The following is a 21,466-nucleotide window of genomic DNA, read 5'->3' as shown; positions in this document are numbered from 1 at the left end:
AAGAACATTACCTAAATAAAATAGTATCTGCTTCAGGAACTGATCTGATGGTGTCATATTCCTATTACCCAGGTGTCTTGTGTACGAGTCTGGTTTGGGCTCAGATGAGCTAATCTGAAATCATCTCATGAAGCTGCTATATGACGAAGGGAAAGCAGGGAGAGGGTGTCTTTTAGCTACCTTTCCGACATACTGCATGTCTGTCCCGGTGTACTCCTCCAACAAAAAGAACTGGTTCCACATCCAACCTCGTTTGGAGCGCCTGAGCGGCACTCCATTGGCGTCCTGTCCTGTCAGCCCTGTGGACCCCCTCCGCCCCCCTGTAGTCCTTCGCAGGGCCCTGAGCCCGTACCCTGGAGAGCTGAGGTCGGCCATGGCCCAAATCACCATCAATACGCAAACTTTCCTTCTATCCATGGCCACCACCACAACCTTCTGTCGTCTCCCTCAGTGGTCCGTGTCCAGTTGTTTTTGGTCAGAGTATCGGATCAGTCCTCATGCTGTCATCTACTGAAGCAGGAAAGGCTCCTCAGGCTCACACAGGGTGGCAGACAGCACCTGGAACATTTACACAGAAAAACAGAGTGTCAATAAGGGGGAGGGGAGGCAGCAATTTGTTCCCGCATGAGCTTTGGTTTTACTTCATAACCTGCAGTCTGGAACAACTCAGCTTGGCTTTTTGAAGGTTCTCTTAAAATTGAGCCCAGAACAAGTGCCGATGGGGAGTGAGAAGACGAAAGAAAGGCGGCTCGAGATGCCTTTCAAAATATGTCCTTCAAGTGTTTTTTGAATCAATAGAGATCTATGGAGCTACAGCCAAAAAAAGTCTGAAATCATAACAAATCCAAAAGTTGAATCGAAGCCAAAATCATCACTGTAAACAAGGAATGAAAATAATAAATGAGAAGCAGCTGCGAGACAGTTTTAATGAAATCAATTGACCGAGTTTTATGACAAAAGGTTATTTCCACTCTTAGATCTTCAGATCTTCCCTGTATTTTCTTTTCCTGCACCATCGACATTGTCTCTCTCATACATACTGCAGGTGGTTTCCTGCTCCTGTAAAAGTTTAAACTTGTTTTAGCGAGTAAGGATGAAGAATGAAGTGACCTTTGACACATGCAATCACTTGATATAGACTGCACCAAGTGAAAATGCAGACCATCTCCTCCAAAAAGCAGCCATGTGGGTCATCTGTGAAAGCACCTACAGTGACCGTAGTGATCACGACAGAAGCAAAGGAGGAAGGTGGCGACAAAGTCTGCATGAGGAGGAGGAGGTCGGGCCGGATGGACGGATCAAACAAAGACGATCAAAACAAAGTTTGACCTTTTCCCGACACTCACCAAGTCACTTTGGTGCCTAAACATAAGCAAACTGCAACCACATGACGACGAAGGTCTGGTACGCCTGTTGCTGGTGCTCTTTTAACCGTCATGTTATGTCATTTTGAGAGTCATTGGCAGATAAAGTCTATTCTGTTGTTCAGGTGTGAGGACGTGCTGTGAAAATGTTGCCAAAATACAAGAGCAAAAGGACAAATGTTGATTAAAAACATCCTCTCTGATTTCTTGTTTCTTATTTTATTCACACAGCTTGTGCTTCAGGTTTGTGTATCATGTTTACAGCTTTGTTTTTTTTTATTCATGTTTGACATTTCACATGTTCTGGCCATAAACTGACTTCCTGTACAGTGCTGAAGCGACTCATTGATGTTGATCCACGCAGTCCGGAGAGCGGACTTGAAATGTGTAACTGCATGTGATTGACTTTTCTGCTGCCATGCACACTCACTCACACAAGCCCTGATATACATTCATGTGCACACACACAGTGTATGTTGAATGTCAGTCATCTGATTGATGGGCAGGCTGAGTGCCGCCTAACCTGATAAATATCAGATTAGAAATATTACACATCAATGTATAGGCTTACATCTTGTACAGCATGTGTAGAGCTACTTTATCTGCATTAAGCCCCTGAATCAACATCTAATAGAGTGCAAGGCTCTATGTGGAGCGGCCCGTTCTATCTTTTTAAACAATCTGCTTCGGCACACTTTGTTATCAGACCCAGCAGAATGCCAATGGAGACCCTGGGCAATGTCAACCCCAGTTTATTACCTTAAGATCAGTGTAAAGATACTGAACAAAATGACTGTTTGCAAACCACAGAGAAGGGCCTTGATGTGGGCAATGGAATATCTCCGCTCTCTGTCTCTCAATCTTTTCTCCCACCCATCCCTTTTTCCTCTTTCTCTGTCAGCCATCCTCTGAAGGCCACCGCAGAATGCGCTGGCAAATGTGAGAAGGAAACGGAACAAGAGGAACAGCGCAGGATGGAGGTGGACGAGGAGGAGGTGTAGGTAGAAAGAGAAAGAGGACCATGTATTCTGCTTTTGTTCTCATTATTCCTCCCCGGCTGGGCGATATCCAGGCCGCCAGTGTTCCTCAGCTGGGGTTTGGTGGGAGGGTTATCAGCGGCTCCGCTGGGGAGTGTCTGCAGCGTTCCTCCATATCACACGTTCTCAGAAGGCAGGTGGAGGGAGCGGAGGCACAGGGGGTGCTGGAGGGTGCAGTCGAGCCCCGCTGTATGGCAGGTCTGGTCGGCTTCCCTCGCACAGTGTGCTGGGGAATGAGGAAACGATGTCTCTGGACATGAATTAAGTACCCTGACCTGCATGCAGAAGTGGAGCCAGACAGACTGAAGGGAGTGAGGGAAATGGAGCGAGAGAAGAGGAGTGAGAGGAAAGGTGTCGGCTAGGGGGAGTGGAGGCAGTGCTGCTGTCACAATACCGCAAATTTGTCTTGGATACCAGCGCTAAGTTTAGTATCTGAAAATCTGATACCGCAGAAATGAAGAAAAACCATCAAGGAATGTCACAGAACAACCGCTGAGCTTTATACAAGCAGATGTCTCACCACATCGACGGGGACAGCTTTACAGCAACTTTTGTGGAGGGGTTTTGATGTCGGCTGGGCATCTTTGTTGGCTCGATAAACAAAATACAGTAGCAGCATATTTCACTTCTGTGCCGGTCTGTCAAGCTGTTTGCGGCGAAGAAAGATTTGGTTCAAAAACTTAACAGAGTTTGATACAGTTGTGTGTTTTCAGCTATTTTGTCTTTCCACTGGCTCATAAAGAGAGTTCAACTATCTTGTTTACTTTCACTCCTGCCAGCCCGGCCCAAAGTGCACCAAGGACACAGATTCCAGCATCATGTAAAAGAAAGCGTCGACTGTGAACTGTCTTATCAACAGTGCTGTGGTGTACCTTGCTTTGCCACCATGCCGTGGTCCTCACATACCAGGTGAAAAGAAGGGAGTCTCACAGCAGGCTGCAGAACTGCTAGCTAACAAGCAAGAAAGCAAACTTTATCTATTGTACACAGCAGTTTTCAAAACAGCAGCTCCACAATGCTTTGTTCAGGGTCGAAGAGAGAGAGAGAGGCAATAAAAGAAACAGGCAAGATGCTTTTCACATATCTAAAAGAAAGAAAAAAGCAAAGAAAACAAGACCGTTATCTATTAGCATGCTAGCTTGTCCACTTGCTAGTTTGCTCATTGACTTGCATTTAACGACCGTCAGCGGTTCAGTAAAGCTTTTGCTATTGTTTTTGCTTTGAAAAGACTGGAAGACTGCACGTCCTCACCCTGTTTTGTGGGAAAACAGACGTCAAACAGTCTTTATTCTTTAAACAACAATCCCAGCCCCAGTGTTTGTTTACACCCTCTGGACGAGGAGGACTTTCAGCATTTCAGAGCACACCTGCTAAAAGTTTCTGATATCAGATGTAGCTACGGTGACAACACTAAGGGGCAAACGGGGAGAGAGGAGAGGGAGTGAAGGAGAGGTAGAAACGTCCTGTCAGAGCAGCGTCAGCAGTCAGGCTGGGAGACTGGCCCATCCATTACGCTACCTGTCTTCCAGAGGCAGCCAAGGCATGCCCTGCTTTCCCCTTATGAGGCAAATTGCAAGCGGTTGAAGCTGGGGGTTAGGTCCCCTCTTTCTCTTTTCCCTCATGCGCTGCAGTTTATAGCACTCCACCACCCTTCAACTCACATCCGCCCTCCCCCTCTTGCCCCCACATCCCATCCCCATCCCCCCTGCCTGTGCCTACTTTGCTTGCATAGGCCGGAGCTGATATGCATTATCGCTGGGCTTTTCGCTGAAAGCCAGTCACTTTGCATGTGTCCTCTGCCTGGCTCAGCACGAGCTGGGGGGGAAAAAAGACTCCCGGGTCAACAGTGCGTGTGCTGATGGAGGCAGGTGAAAGTGAGATGGACTGTCAGCCTTCTTAATAATGCCCAAAGAGAAACGGTCTCTCAGTCCACCCCTCTCTACAGAAATCTCTCTAAGCTGCAACTCTCATGGTAGAAGCTTTTTCCTATCCAAATTTGCTAGATGACTGGATGATTTTTCCCTGCTTTCTCTCCCTCTCCATCCAGTATTTCCCTTTTTATTTCCCTCCCCCAACTCCCAGTGCACTCGACTTTATGAATTTACTTAATTGACGCTGGTGAGGAGCATGTGGGACTTTGAGCTATTGATTTGCTGTAGGCTTCAGCGTAGTTGGAAATACCAGTCGGTCTCTGGGGTGGACTCATGAAGCTTTCTACCTCGAGTCCCCCAGCACTAGGAAGCCAGCCTTTTCGATAGATTTCTTCATAATGTCACTGTGGAAAGCTAATGCTTTCACTGTATGGAGGGCTCCACTGTCCCTAAGGAGCGCTCGCCCCTTGACCACATTTGTCATACCCTGGAAGCCATATTGTACAGCTCCCTGCCCTGATAATTCTCTTGACAAGGGACCACGACCACGAGTAAGTCAGCTACAGCTTTATTTTGCTATGTCAAAAAATGTCACAGCAGGTTACGAATGCTGTGGTGCCACATGTAGCCCAGTGGCTACGACAAAATGCCTGCCTCGTTACATTTGTACTGCACGAGGGTGGGGTTGAGACAAAGATGGAGGGAGACTAAAGGGGAATTTCTGATTTCTTGCAACTTGGATGTAATTCTTAGTACTGGCTTTCACTTCTACTGGCACCGAGTTAAAGTGATTATAATGTGGCAACGCTGCTCAGTCTGACAGGTCGAGTTAGCCTGTAAACTAACCTCCATCTTGGCCAAACTAAACGGGAAGGATCCATTGTAAACATCCATCAAATACTGGATGATTTTTATCTGCTTATTCTGAATCTGATGCAGCGACACGTCTCAAACAAGATGGGACAGGAGCAACAAAAGACCGGGAAAGTCGTGGAAGGCTCCAAAAACACCTGTTTTAGCAGGTGATAGTATCATGATTGGGTATGTAAGGGGCATCCTGGAAAGGCTCAGTCGTTCAGGAGTGAGGAAGGAGCGAGGATCAACACTTTGTGATCACATGATTGGATAAAGGATGTCAGTACATGAGCTCGAGAAAGCTTTGTAGAAGCACACAGTTTGTTTGATTGCTTTCTGTTCATATTTACGCTTTCTCCTCCGCTTCTTGCAGACTTCATTGCAGCAATGTGACAATTGTGTTTCCAAATCCCAGCAATTAACTTGGAAATGACTTAGAAGTGCCAAAACTACAAACACAAGCTGTAATAACCCTGATTTTCCCTATAAAGGAAATACAAACTGGAGCAAGACGGTGCAACTGCAACAGAGAAAGTGCCAGAGAAAGGATGAGTGTGTTCTTGTTCACAGCCATCTTCCCTGAACGCAAGTCGCTGTAGGTGATTTTTGAAAAAGAGCCACAGGTCTCATCTTTCCCTGTTCGCTTTCTCAGGGAGCACCATCGTCATAATGAAGGTGTGTAATAGAACATGACACCATAATTATATTCTCCCAGTTAAGAGGCAGTGTTTACAACAAGCACAAGGCTGCCTTTATTTTCTCCGTCCTCACACACACTCACTCCTTCTTTGTCTCGCTCTCTCGCCTGCCCCGTCCTCGCTTCATATCATGTGGCATTTAATTGCATTAAAAAAAATGCTTGATGAAAAAATGAAAAAAGTAAATTGCTTTAAATTGCCTGTCACAGATTGTGTGGAGTCACCATAGAGCAATGAGACTTGTGCATTGTGTTGGGTGCTGGGTAAGCAAGATTAATGTGTCTGCTGCCAATTTTCGAATTCACTGTGATTCTACGCTCAAAGAATTGCCTGGGATAACATTTTGAATCAGAACAATTAGCTATTAAATGTATCTATTGGTTTTATCGAACACGGGACCATGTGGATAGAGACGGGGACACAGAGAGTCACACAAATGCATTCGTCAATACATATTGGATCTGGCCAGCTAATGGCCTTTCCAGTGCACATGTGCTGTTGCACACAATGGGCCGGGATGGCATTTTAGCCTAATCTAGACTTGGGAGTGACCTCTTAGAACTCCTCTTCTCTCCTTCTTACCTCCTTCTACCTCTCCCACCTCCTCTTCCTGTTTTTTTTTTTCCCCTAACGAGGGATATGAGCGACACGGCAAAGCACCCTATCGCACCCGTTGAGCCGAAGACTTCCACAGCAACCCAGAAAGAGCCCCGAGGGTGCAATTAAAAGTGAGAGAGGAGAATGTCAGCCAGGGCGACAAGCAAGGGAGAGGAGAGGGGGTGAGGAGGGAGGCGCGAGGGGGTAGACGAGGAGGGTTGGGCACTGGTGCCACAGGTAACGTGGTCATGTTACAATCCACAGAGGAGGCCCTTAAAGGCTGCTAATGTGTGGAGGTGTCAGCTGCAGGTTGTTCCAGCATGCCTGCTCCCTCTGGCCTCCTCGCTCCCTCTGCCTCCTCCTCGCCTCATCTCAGAGTCGGTTTGTTAAGATGTGTCATCCGCAATCCATGTTACGCTGCTCGCTGGAGAAATTTGCAGTTAAATCCCAAGTGCGAATTGGGAAACCGTGTGTTCAACCCAAATCTGGGACTCTCCATTTGTCTTATTGCCCATGTGGGTTAGTGGTTCACAACCGAGCTCCCACTGGCAAATTGTCAAAAAGTGGGTAGCTGGATGAACTTTTGCTCTCCGAATGTACAAAAACAGGCCTCGTGTCCCTTGTCCTTGCAGCAAAATGGGTACAGATGTGACCAAACAGAAAAAAAAATCCCTGGGAACTCTGTCAATATATATTGATCTTTTGTTTAGCTGAGAAACACCGTCTAGACACAGTGTCGCATTGTCTTGAAAATAACTTCACCCCACTCCAATCTGACATACAGATGCACACGCCTTGCAGATTAAGGCAAGGAAATTGATCGCTAAAAAGAGATTTCAGACAGATGGGGGATATTACCACAACGGAAAATACAAAAATGTCCACGGATTGAGGAGGGCAAAATCATCATCATAAAACGCTGCCGAATAAACAGCTGAAAATCCCCAGCGAAATTGGAATGCAAAGCTGAACCGAAATTCCTGACTTAATGTCAGCACTGTACTGCAAAACACCAAAGTCCTCTAGTCGAAATTAGGATTCACCCTACAACACTGGAACGGCACCAAGATTTAGTTAACGGCGCTCTAAGTCCCCCTCCTGCTTCTAAATAGCACATTAAGTTTGGCTCCAAGATGTGTTAGCAACATTTCAGTGTACTCTGTATGTAACCCTAACCCTAACCCTAACCCTAACCCTAACCCTAACCCTGCGTCTAAAAACAACGAGACCTACATTATATGCGTTGTTTGCTTTACCCCAAATGTGCACCTTCTTCACTTCCTGTAGTTGCTATAGGAAACAGCAGCCGGTGCGATCGGCTATTTTCATCTGCAGTGGTGCTTGTTTGAAGACAATAACTCCCACGATCCCACGCCACTTCACGACGTCATCAAACTACGTCTTTTGCTTTCACCGTTGTGATTGACAGAGACAGATTGAGATTGGACGTTGACGCATTTGCAAACTGCGAAAACATCTGGGGAAATATTGAGAAAAAACTTCAAACAACAGCAACAAAAAAACGCATAAGGCTTTGGAATGAAACCCTCAATTTGTGGACTATGTGGTTAATCAGCCTCCTGATCATACATGACAGCGATATGAGACTGTGCCTTTGACTGAATGACAGTAATCCAAACAAATTAGCTCATACTATCCCTGTCAGAGGCAGGGGTGTGCCCACAGCATTCAACCCAGTGCACCGTTCCAGAGCTCACTGCAAACACATTACCTTGCCTCGCTGCCCAAATGCATACCAAATAACCCATATAAATCATACAATCTGGGCCAAGTCAATGAGAGCCCCCTATTTTCCCTGTTTTCTACTTATTTCCACCATGCCATCAATCAGCAGAGCTTGCATCACTCAGTCCGAAGCTCTCACAAACCGTCGCCGGAGTGGCCCAGTTTAGAACCCACAGAGGGCTCCTGAAGTAACCCTTCCTCTAGTGCACTTGATTTTATTTCTCCACAGTCTGGACTAAATTGTGGGTTGCCAGCTCTCCACACACTGCTCTGCCTTTCAGCTCTCTCCCTTTTCTCTCTCCCTGTTGTCACTTTGACAAAAACAAAGATGGGCTTCTATGAACTTGCACCAGTGTTTACGGCTGTGTTTACCATCGGGCGACGCGGCAGCTGAGGACCCTCTCTGCACATTATTTTAAAGGGTCCCTCCTCTCTCAAGTCACTCCAGATTCTCTTAGTGTATTAAAGCAGCATCAGCTCCAGTGCCAAATAATGACTTTCAGCCCTGAAATATGGTTCTGAACTGTGTCATCATAAACAACAGAGACTCTCACTTTTTAGCGAGCAGCTTCTGATTCCACTTCTCAGAATTAATTGACTAAATGGGAGCTTAAAGTCATTATCTCCCCTCGCCAGTTCTCCAATCCTGCGCTAGGGGCTAATAAATGGAGGTTTGATTTCGCTAAATGTCCTCTCGCGAAGATTAATAACGCCTCGCACCCTGGTGGCAAACAGATGTGGTCATTCTTGCTCGACGGCTGAACAAATGGGCACAAGACATCCTCGCACATAAAGAGCAAAGAAATAATAGCTTAATAGCATTCATCCGGTGACACGTTAGCAGATGAGACATCCCGGATTGTTTGCTTTCCTGTGTGTTCACCGGAGCACATGTTTTGTCACCAGCGGCCGTGTGGTCTGACACAGCTCCCTTCTGAGAGACAGACAATGGCGGAGGGGGGAGGGATGGGAGGACGGAGGAGGCTCAATGGAGGGGGTCTGCTTGCTTCCTGCTTTCCCCACTGTGGCCTTTGTGGTAATACACTGGTGGTTATGGGAGCCTCCGTCTCTATGCAAATCAGTGTTTGCTGCCCAAGTGTTTGTGTGCAGTCAAGCACAAGAGTCTGTTTTCTGTACATTTAGCTCTGCACAGGCTGGAGCAAAAGGCCAGGGCGGCGTCAATGTAAAGAATAATACTCACATTAAATCAGGTAATTAAAAGCTGTTATTTCTATATCAATAATGCTGTTTACGTCCTAATAATGCCGTCCAACGAGAAGAGCAGATCACACCTCAGCCGCTGCTTTTAAATGAATAGTGCGTCTGTGGAAGCAGATGCATTGATTGGTCTACATAAAGGTCAAACTTGGCGCAGTGAATTGAAAATCAGTGAAGGAGTTGTGTTCGCACGTTTGTCTCAGCCTCCCCGTTGTGACAATTATATGAGAGGGAGCGACGTGGAAGCACATTTCCATTCAGGCGTATATCGACTGTAACAGCAGGTCAGCAGCAAGAAAGCTACAAACACAATTGTCACACAACACTAAATAATACATGGAGCTAAAACAAAGACATCACACACCTAAAATATGGCACTAATAAAAGGCAGCGGAGACAATGTGTTTCCCCCCTCGACTAAGAGTAATGACCTTTCCCAGAAGCCCCCCATAAAATAACACGGTGACAGTTAGGAGCACCTGTTTTTACATTATTAATAGCAGAGGCTTCACACACACTCAAAAGCCAGGGACGTGCACCAATACCTCGACTTTTGACTGTTCTTAAATTGGACAAAATTCTCTCAAACAGCACCCAGCTAAGCCCACTGAGGCATTGGAGTGTTAAGAAAGCCATTTGTCACAGGCAGGACTTGTGCCAGGGTATCTGTGCAGCCTTGGGATAAAAAACAAATGAAAATAATATGAATTGTATGAATACCATTCAAGAATAAGCCACACAATTTGTGATAGCATCTGAATTGAAATGCCTTGTATAAATACATTTTTTCGTTAGTAATACTCCTCAAGAATGAAAGGAGGATATTTGCTGGCTTTTCATTTGCTGCGGTGCGTTCTGAATAGATCCTGCAGCATCGCTGCTAAAATAAGGGTCTTTCTGCCCTGTTCTCAATCCCATCACGTCAAAAGGGATTCAGGCGTCCTCTGAGATGAACAACAGACGGCCATGATCTCCTCTGACCTTAACTGTGACTCATGTTTATTTACCTCAGCTAGTTATCCCTGAGGGACAGCGGCCTCATCACTGAAATGAGCGCTGCGATGGGCTGCTTTTTTTTTATTGCCACTCCTGGGAACGGACAACTCTAATGAACAAAGACGCCTGATTGATCCAAGTTAGCATTTGATTCCCGAGCACTGCCAAGACACACGATTCAATATGCTGGCACGCCATTGGAGCACCCCTTGAACTTTGCTGTACACACATCTTTAATCACACTCACCTTTTCTCGTGGCTGGTGTGACTTCCAGCTTATTTGTAATTACCAAGCTCCCTGGGGGGGTTGGCTGAACAACAGGCCCGGCCATAGGTCACGGAGAGACACTGTAGCTGACCATATGGGCTCCGGGCCCAGGGGCAGAGAGTGGGTGGACGCCGGCTTTGGCACCGGGAAGTTACCAGAATGGTCGGAGCAGGAGATTGAATTATTCGGAGACAGGAGACAGCCTTATCGAGCGGCGGCCACATTGCACTGACGTTTTCACCCCAGTTTCTATTTCCCATTTCACACCTGGACTGTTGCCAGATAGGATATGTTCAGCCACCTCGTTTTACCCCCAGATTCACAATCGGCAGCCACCAGTCAAAAGAGGGTATAGTGTGTTATCTATCACCACCGTACCACCCGCGGCACCCTCCCCTCTGTCCCCGAACCCTCCGCTGTGTCCCTCCCCCCTCCCCCGCTGTTACCAGCACGGCAACAGCATGGTGTTATTACAGATAAACAATCAATACTGCATTAACGTGTCCACGGAGGCTACCTGGAGTTAAACAGGCAGACGAGGAAAATAATTCAAGCCAATGTCACGGGCGGACTTCAAGCAACTAATCTTGGTCACGAACTGGCAAACCGCTGTACTGTAAATATATATGTGTTGGAAATTCAGGCCACTTTCTTTCATTATCCTCTGCCATCATTTCTTTGTGTTTGAGGTCAGCAGATACATTTCTTTTCCTTCCTCTCCTCACTGGTCACAGAATGAAACCCCACTGCATTAAAGAAGTAATACCCTACTTTATAGCAAAGGTGACCATGGATATTGGAGAGCAGGGACCCATACGATCGATTTGGAGCGAGGAATGGAAATTTTAACATGATTCCCAGCCAGGCATTTTAACTCAGGAGTATTGGACCCTCTCTTTTGATGACCGCTTCCAATCCAACTCGCTGCTCCATTTCAAAATTCTGATGACGTCTTTATTTAAGAAAAGGGCAGTGAGAGAGAGGCAAGCCCTGGTGCCCCGCCGATGGCTGTGTGGTCCGTTCCTCTTTGCAAAGCCTGTCTGCAGCAAATTTGCATTCGCATTCCCAACGCTGCCATTGAAAAAAGAAGGCTTTTTGTCTAGAACCTCTGTGGAAAAAACCAAAACAAAGGCGTTCTTATGAGGAGGCCCAACAAATAGTCCCTGCCTCTCCCTCTCCAAGACTGGAATTAAATACTCCTCATTCCATCCTCATTCATTAGCCCCCACGCCCACAACCCTAACACCGTATGGGGGTATGAAATACCTCGCACACACACAAAATAAAGGAGTTGGACTTGGCTGAATGATTGCAGAGACTGTTTACTAATACTGCTGCTCACTCTGCTTTATTACAGCGTGCCAAGCTTTCCATTACTGCAAAGGGAGAGAGAAAGGGGGAAGAAGCAGAGGAGGAGGGAGCGGGCCGACCAGAGAGGAGAGAGACTGCCAATGTCAGATTAAAAGAAGAAGAAAAAAAAGAATGGCTCAGTTGATTTACACCTTCATTACTCTCCCCTAACTCTGCTTATTGCAAATCATGATGCTGCTTTATGAGCTGAATCCTCTATTACGACAAGGCCGGGAAGACAGTGCTTTAGTCCATAAAGCAACCGTACAGTAACCGCCACCCGGCAGCATCCGACCCACTCATCCTACGACCCGGCTGCCAGTGAGGGGAAGGAAAGCGAGACAGAAACGGAACCCCCCCGCAGAAACCCCCGAGCTCGCTCGTTCGCTCGCTCGCTCGCTGCCCCCTTCCTGGCCTCGCGCCCGTGGACAACACACCCTGATTTCTCCGAGCCAGATGTCGAGGAAGTATGGCTTAGTGAGCGCACGGCTCTGCGGCGATGTCGGGGAGGAACTCACAGCGAGTGTTTAATGTTAAGTGAGCGCTGCCATGTTTAAGTCAACAAACACGCAGGGCACTGGGGTGTGTGTTTACCATCTCCCCACCACCAAGTGAGGAGGTGCTACTGATGTAAAATATGTGTGTATTTAAATAGAGAGCAGTGTTTTTTTTTTTAACTTTTATTTATTGCACCAAGGGGAGGTTGCAGTCTTTCTCGCCATGATTAAATTTGTGTCTGCGCGTGTGGCGAGCAGGTCCGAGACGAAACAGTCGAGGAAGCCGAGTGCAGGACCCAATAAATCAGCAGATAGGTTGAGGCGTGCAGGTGAGCGCGGGTGTCAGTGTGCTGATGTAAACAGGGCGCGGGTGCATGAGGCGCACTGGATGGAGGTTTGTTATGTGTATGTAACACGCTGCTCCGACCTGGCCTGTCTGACTCCCATCTGGAACAGGGTTGACAGAAAAGTTGACAGATGCTTCACCAACGTCCATTATTTATGAGACTGAGGAGATCCACACTGCATTTCACAAGTGTCTGCCTCTGCTACTGTAGGTCGAGTTCTGACATTGTATTCTGTGTGTGTCCACGCATGCACACACACACACGCACACACACACACACACACACACACTTGCTTCGTCGTGTGTGTTTTGGAAGCTGATGAGTGGTTAGCTGAATGCACAGATTGACTTTTTTTTTGCACGTTTGCTCAAATGCACAAATGTGTGCTTACGTACTTGTGTTTGCACGTTCCCTCCATTGAACACCAGACCCCGGGACCCACTCCACCCACCTCTTCGAGTCTAACCCTTGACCTCTGGAGTGTCACTAAATCCCTGCCGGGCAGCCAGCCCTTCAGCTCCTGCATGGAGGAGCGTACACCATCAGACTCCAGCTCTCTTAAAACCCACTTAGAGGCTTACAGCTGGGAGGCCCGACCATCGGATTGAATTAAGGCTATGATTAATTGAATCTAGTGTTGAGTAACTTGAATGACTGATGTCTCGTAGGACCAAAGGTCTAGACACAATGCTTCAGAATAAAGCCATATTCATTTATTCGGTGACATCACAGGCAGTTTCAGTGTGCCTCAGGCATGGATGGTTGCCTCTAATATTACTGCTTGAAGTGCTGCTTTAAGCCCAATACCACCGGCAGCACTGCTGCTGCTGCGGCTGCTGCTGCTGCTGAGCGTGCCAATGTTAATAAGAGGCACAATATAATTAATACAAATGGAATGTTTAATGCAATTTTTCCATTTCAAAGAAATTCCCTGGGCATATTTCCCAACAACGAATTCAACTCTCTTGCATTGTCCTCAGGCGAACAATAACCCAAGTTTGGCATTACCTTCATTAGATCAAACTCAATTATTGCAGAGGGCTTGCAGCTCCTCTGGCACGGGGGTGGACTCCGAGGCTGCCTGCTCCTGCAACTTGAAGGTCCTTTGGCAGGTCCTGGCCCATTTGTCTTTGATGGACAGCAGCGTCAAACAGTAATTGGAGGCCTGTGAGACCGGTACACATCCGCTTGTCAGTTATTCATGTCAAAGCACGGTGTGCAGCTGTTGGGGTTCTCAAAGAATGACCTTTTCTCAAAGGGGACAGGTTTCCCTGACTGCCTGAGAGACGCCCTGGGTATTATTCAGCCCGATACAGTAGTGCAGTGTTATTACTGCGTGTCCCATGTTGCTGCAGAAAGCTTGTATTGTGTCCTTCCCAGAGGAATGTATGGTCCCCGAGCGGTACACAAGCTTTGATTCGGCAGGTAGTTTGTGCAGAGGTCTTTCTATTCCTCTCCTTCACAATGAACCATCCTAATGTTTTGAGAAGTAGCAGAACAATGGCAGAAACCTCTCTTTTTCATTCTGGGGATTGAAAGTAAATAGGACCTTTGCTGATGTGTTTGCCTGTTCATTTACAGCACCTCAGACTACAGCTTGCACATTGTACCTCTACTGAAAAAAAACCCTCACAAAGGCATTCTGCAGGACAATAGCTCAGCGGAGGAAACGGCCGCACAATGGAGTCCAGATATCATTCACAACATAGACAGGAGACCATTATCCACAAAAGGAGGGGCCCGTCTGAAGGTGACAGGTTCGGGAGACAGAGGAATTGTGCGCACGGCGCTGCCACCAAGACAACAGTCTCCCTGAAGCCTAACCTATACGGACAGGTTTTTGCAGCGCCAGTGCCCGCTGGGTTGAGGTGTTACACGTCATCTGCAATAACCTGGATCATTACTCCTGGAGGCTGTTAGAGGGGAAAATCACATCACTCTGCTTTCACCGCTGCCAAGAAAAATTGACACGCTAAAAGTCACACAAAGACACACCTCAATATGCACACGCACGCACGAAGGCCCGCAAACAGCCCCGCCTCGGTCTCGTGCGCTTGCAAACAAACACACACGTGTAATTACACACCAGCAATCTATCACATACTGTCAGTGGTGTCTGGGGGGGTTAACATACCGAGTGGCATCCCAGCAGCATCCCACCAGCCAGCTTTGCCCGAAGCTGACAGCTCTCACTGCGGCTGCCTTGCAGGAGTAAAGTAAGCATCATTATCGCCTTCTCTCGCCATACCTCTCTCTACTTGGAACAAGCGTAACGCTCTTTCAACGTCGCCCTTCTTTTATCCACCTCCCAACCCTTTCCCTTCACTGCCTTCTCTGTCTTCATTGTACTCCAGTCAGGCGCTAATGCTCCTTGTCCAGTGGCTGGACTCTCTGATCTCCTATTACCCTCTCGTCATCCGACAGTCAATATTATCCCCTCTCCGTCCTGACCGATCCTCCCCTCTCCTTTCCCTTTGCTTTCACAAAAGTCTCAAAAGTCAGACAGACAACGTCGCCCCCCTCCACCCGCCCCCGTCCACTCCTTCATGCACTTGCTCGTCTTCCATACACTTATTAACTGGCTGTCATGTTCAGCAGCCTTCCCCCAGACAGTGTTTAGCGTTCCTCAGTCCACTTACTGCAGCCAGAGCTAAGCCTCTGGGCTTTGCACAGACAGGAATCCAACTAGAGGGGAAAGGCAGGACCTGCGGACATGATCTGTCTGCTGCACTCACTCACACTCCTCCTGCTGCAGCAGCTACCTCATGGCAGGGCTGAAACACACACACACACACACACACAAACACCATACAACACATTACCTCCGGGATGCTTATTTTTTTTAATCTACTGTACGGATGTACAGTAACAGCTGGACTTAAAATGAAATGTTTTTAAAAATTTGGACATAATTCCCCATTTGTGAAAGTCACAAAGCAGATTTTCCTTATAAAAGTACATTTGCTTCATGTAAGTATCATTAAAATCCATTTTTTTTGTATGTTTTCTTTGTGTTTTACTGCTTAGACTCACCCCAAAGTTTTACTACCTGCTGCCCAAATGCATAAAATCCACATGAGAGATGCTCCTGAGGCGACTTTTTTTGTGAATGAACTTCTTTGAATTCTTCATTTTACAAAAAATGTAAATCAGTGCGTGTATTTTTTACCTGTGCAAAGGAAGCTGCATCGTAACCCCTGTTGGTTAATCTGTCAGCAGGGCGTCTGAAAAACGAACAAATTTCCATGAAATGTGGTGGAGAGATCAGCCTCGAGCCAAGGAACAGTTGATTAGATTCTGATAGTGATCTGGATCTGTGATTTCCACTATTAGATGATTATTACCCCCCCCTCCACACACACACATATTGGATATAGAGATTTAATTCCAAATCCAATCCGAACCCTGACGGTACACTCGCGGGGTCAAGAAATCGATTTCACCTCAAATTTAAGAACGAAGGGATGCTCGGTGTCCTTGAAGGCGGCTTCCCTCTAGTTTCTGCTCGTATTTTAGACGACACCCAAACAGAATTCGACTCCCAGGCTCAACTCGGCATTGTGTGGTGGCTACAATACCGGATTTGTCACCTGCCCCTTCCCTCTCCGCCCTCCCCTTCCCGGGGCAAATGGTGTAAGAAATGAGACGTGGCTGGTGGATATACTTTCATGCCCCTGCTTTACCAGTGTCATTTCGGCAACTCTGAAATTGTGCCATGGTCTACAGGGCTTTGTTGTAAATCACTATCTCCCACTGTCAGACTGCAGTCTGCTGTACACTGTGGATGCCTGGCTTTCTGCTGCCTCCTGGGTGACTAATATATCTTGTTAAATTGTGCTGAGAAGCGTGCGGAGAACTGCACACCTTCCCTCTTTGTACTGTTTGTTTGCTTGCGTTTGTGCCCGTGTGTGTTCGTGTGCGTCCGTGTTTGTGTGTCTACATTCCCCGAATGAAGAGGTAGGTGGGGATGTTACTTTTGCAAATATGTTCACTAAACTCCACGAGTCTGTCAGGCTTTGTTGGTAATTCAGTTAGATTGCTATTCGGCCAGCTTCCGCTCACCACCGGCACCGCGCTATCGGAGTTGTGAAGCTATCTCTCAGCCACTTCATAATTAGCAAAGCTGTGGAGCCAAGCCACAGTTTGAGGGGGAAGAGGGAGAAAAAAAGCTGTTGGCAGACTGCATTATTCAACATTGGCAGCAATTTACTCTGTCTCCCACCCCAAAGACATGAATCTAAGTGATTTCATAGTCACATCCGTCCTAGTGTGCCATACTGTATAAAGCCGGACTCCTCTATTCTCCCCACCTCTTAAGCCACACACTGTATACTATCAGCTTCATCCATACACGCCTATCTCTGTGCAAGCACTTTGAAAACAGATTTCTGTGTATATTTCTGTGTAATTGGTGTTCTCCTGCACAAAGCACGGGGAGATAATTACCCATTGTTAAGTGAGGTGTAAATTGTCTGATCCATGTGTATTTATCTGCTCAGCGCACAGAGAGCAAAACAGGCCCTTTTTTTGGGATTTAAGCAGACTCTACAGCGACGTTCTACTCTCCTGGCCGCCGTCCAGCTCTCAAATCCCTTTTGCCGAAACCTGTGGAGAAGCAGCCTCGCCGTGGCTTAACCGTGTCCCGTCTAATTCTCACGTCTTTTTTTAGTCATGGCGAATTCAATCTGGGACTAGGGTTGACCTTCAGAGAGCGGGTGACCCGGGCCCTGCCAACAGTGGACTTAACTAGAAACAGGCGGCACGTTTTCCTCCTCCGTGTGTTGGTGGCTGAGAAGAACGTCTCTCCTTATTTTGGTTTCTCTGCAATTACGGTTGTGGCTGCTCCGTAAATAGGCATCTCTGAAGGGAATCTGTCTCATTAGTAAAGAGCAATTATTAAGTCGCCTGCAGGAAATTTACTCTAATGGTCACAAGAAGCCTGGAGAAGTAAAAGACAATGTCATGGTAGCAGGGAAAGAAAGTCAGATCTGCCAGTCTTCAGGAAGTCTGTCCTGTACAGCAGGGGGCATTGTTGTGGAGAAAAGAAAAGAAAAGAAAAGAAAAGAAAAGAAAAGAAAAGAAAAGAAAAGAAAAGAAAAGAAAGAGAGAAGAGGCCCAGTCGGCTGCACTGAAAGTAGCAGCTCCAGATAAATATTTGGCACAAGAACATCTTCGGAGGAATCCCGGAGCACTGGCAGTACAAACAACGTCATGATTTATTATCGCATCATACAGACCGTGACTAATGCACTCAAACAATCAAGGTGCATCTAGTGAACGACAATGCCCAGGGGTGCTCTCTGCCTCCGACTTCAAACCTCGGCAAACGAAGCACACGCACGCTGAAGCCACTCGCCGCGCACGAGGGCTCGACAAGCGTCCACAAGCATCCGAGCGGGAGAGGAGGCCGCAGACGTTCCCACAGGGGGCTCGCGGCGCGCCTCGCCGCAGACGGCAGCCGCTGGGATGTGATTTTATTAGCTCCAGATGCCACTGAAGAGGGGGCTAGAAACGTTCGATATGATGAGCAGGACACATCAAAATGATGCTGCCCATCTGGAGCACAAATAATGTAATCAACTCGGGTCAGCGGCCATCATCGTCTGGCCGGCGGGTAAACCCACCATCCCGTGACGTCAGCGCTCGTGGGGACGGGCTGGGGACTCGAGACTGAGACTCGAACTTTTTTGGAACATCCTCCAAGCGGCTGCACATGACCCGCGGAGTGCAAATATTTGGCAGAGGAGGAAGATGAAATGTGAGGGACTGTCTATTGTAATATGAGCTCGAGTTTAAAACATGCAGATGGCTCTGATGTGTCTATTCCCCTGCCTGTCAAATCAGTTCTGCTGTATTACTTTGAATGTCTTCATACAAAGTGCTCACACAGCTCAGACTACAAACACATATACACCATGTGCTGTATGTTCCTCTCACACACACACACATGCACACACACGCACAGGAACTCTATTTGCAGAGCCTTTAAATATTCAGTACCTGCCGTGTTTTCTGTATGACTTTGATCAGCCACAGATTCTACTCTGTCCCTTTCATCTCTCAACTTCAAACCAGCAGATGAAAAACCTGGACCACAAAACCTGTTCTGGTTCAGACAATCTCCGTTCACCAAGCTGCTCTTTGCCTTGTGAAATCAAGCGGGGAGTTGTTCCAATAATAATAATAAAATAAGAAAGACAAGCAGCGAAGTTAACCTCGTCAGTACAAAAGTGAAGCTCCGCTCCGCAGCCTGCATCGTTGCTCAATCTCTGATACACCCGGGTCCTTGTTTGTAATTTAAAAAGTATGTGTGCAGAGGAGTGATTATTGCAGAATATTCCCCGGGTAGTTTGACAACTCCCCCAAACAACTTCTTGGCCGCCTTCAGGCGTTTTACCTCAGGCTTACATTGAACCAGCGCAATAACTAACATGGAGCAATCTGCAGGCAGCAGGAAGGACAGTAAAACTTTCCAAAGCACTAAATTCAATTTTCAGGATTGCACAGTCCTGTCAGTGCCCCTCTCCTCCTCACTCCGTCAATACCTGCGACTTTTGAGCAGAGAAGCCAAGTTAATTCTTTTATAGCCCTGCCTGCATTATTCAGCAGCTCATTAAATATTCACAGCCACATCACTGATATCATCTTGTAGTCAATAACGCTGGAGGACACGTTGTTTTAGAAAACTTGAGTCAACTCCAGGGGTGATCCCCCCCCCACCCCACCCCCAAAAAAGAAAGCAGGGCCTTTCAGCTGATCTCTCCAGCAAGCACAAAACAGAGAGGCAGCAGGGTATCACAGCGCGACTGCAGGCAGCCGCAGATAGACAGTCATCCGCCTTTATCTGAGCACGCTGTCCCACCTGCATCGATTCGCATCCCGCGGATTTGCCACTGGCTGCAGCAAGATCATCGGTGGAGGGGGAAAGGTGGGGGCAAAAAGAAAAAAAAATCCCCGATAGGTTCAAGCAAGCGTTGCAGGGGCCTTAAGTTTCATGCGTGACAAAACAAGGCGAATGCGCGTTTGGAGCCCGGGCCTGCACGCGCGCATCACCCCAGCGCGGCGGGGCAAACGTACTGCGTCGTGCGGGACCTCTGCACCGGAGGGGCACGTTTAGTTCCTGCGTCGACACATGCATGAGAATTACGCTCAGAGCCGTTTGACAAAGCAGAAAAGTTGACGAGCCCCCCCGGCCATCGATTGACCCCCAGCTATAAGTTGAACGCATAGACAGCTGAACGCGAATATAAATAACTTCCGATTCCAACTCGTTTCCAATTAACAGCCCGACGCTATTCCAATAACTAGCTTTTACACCACGGGCGATTTCATGAAATATAAAGGCTACAAGAAGATGAAGCTCTCATAGAAACAACTATTTCGCATAGGTCATTAGTGTGCGAGCAGTCCAGAACAACCCGGCTCGGACTGCGTTGGCCACAGACGCTGCAGAAGAAGTAACTGATCTGCGTACGAGCGGCGAGATGTGCCACAAATGAGAGCATTTCCACAGCGGATGGAAGTTGTAAGCAAAGCCCCGCTCACCTGATAATGAAGTTTATTCTAGGAGGAAATGTTCCCGGACGTGCGAAGGCGCGCGTCGGAGCCAAGCGTATCCGTTCGCTGCAGCTTTTGTTGCCCGTTGTTCCACCTCAACTGCGCGTCTCAGTCGCGCTGCATCACTTCTCGCTGTGGATGTCAGGGAGGCTGAGAGGCTGAGGGGACTCAACCCTCCCATTGGCTGCCATTCACAAGTCCCCAGCACAACCAGGCGGAAAAAAAGGAGAAGGGGAGGAAGGGAAGAAAAAAAAAAAAAAAAAAAGAAAAGAAAAGAAAAAACACGCGACCGACAAAAAAACAAAAGGGAGATGGAGGGATGGGAGATTAGTGCTCCGGTGGGGCTGCGTCTCAGCTGCCCAGGATGTTCAAGTTTAATAATAAGAGCCAAACGTTGTTGTGCACGCGCTTTCTTTACATTTGCATAATCCCTGATTAATAGTTGCAAAGTCAGAGGTTGAGTGTGGGTTTGAGTCAATCAATAAACGGCTATTTTTTTTTTATTTTTTTATTTTTTTTAAATAAAAGCCTCCAGTTAGACTCCCTGCGTCCTACAAAGCACTGGCAGGCACAGATCGGGTTATGATTACGGAGGCTAATTCAATTTGAGCGGCTGGTATGAAGTAAATGGATAAATGCACCAGGAGCTGTGATGACTGGCACGTGCGTGGCAGCAGGCCTTCACGCTCCTGCTGCTGTCACTGAACGTCCAACAAAAACTTCCCCAACAGGATTAAAAGCCTTTATTTTTACATTTCATTTGTTTCTTTCCTGCATCCAACAAAGATGCAAACTTAACTCAATTATGCTTGAACAACAAGTTTATGAGCTCAATAAATAAAACTACAGCATGCAAGTACTATTACTGCACTTCTACTATTAATAACAGCCTGCTTCTATTCTGCTACTGCAGCCAATACATTCTGCTGTCTCTACTATGAATACCTCATTACTACTACTACTACTACTGCTGATGCTACTGTTTATGGTAGTAGTGTGCACACCAAATGATCAAACACACCTAGTTGCCAGTTTATTAGGTACACCTAGCTGAAAGTACTGCAA

At 47.2% G+C, this 21,466-nt stretch overlaps 1 protein-coding gene across 1 annotated transcript in view; it reads right to left on the bottom strand.

Moving 5' to 3' along the window:
* LOC139346990 (cadherin-6-like) overlaps positions 1-20,644 on the bottom strand; it is a 54,613-nt gene extending 33,969 nt beyond the window's left edge. Inside the window, exons 1-2 of the mRNA XM_070986406.1 lie at positions 20,390-20,644; positions 181-558 (exon numbers count right to left, since the gene is read on the bottom strand). Coding sequence (XP_070842507.1) covers positions 181-417 — 237 coding nt within the window. The 5' untranslated portion in view covers positions 418-558; positions 20,390-20,644. The remainder of the gene's footprint in view (positions 1-180; positions 559-20,389) is intronic.
* Between the last annotated feature and the right edge of the window lie 822 nt (positions 20,645-21,466).

This window comes from Chaetodon trifascialis, chromosome 18 (assembly GCF_039877785.1).
Source record: "Chaetodon trifascialis isolate fChaTrf1 chromosome 18, fChaTrf1.hap1, whole genome shotgun sequence".
Lineage (NCBI taxonomy): Eukaryota > Metazoa > Chordata > Actinopteri > Chaetodontiformes > Chaetodontidae > Chaetodon > Chaetodon trifascialis.
Note: the sequence above shows the minus strand (reverse complement) of the source record. Positions and strands in the feature narration are given on the sequence as shown.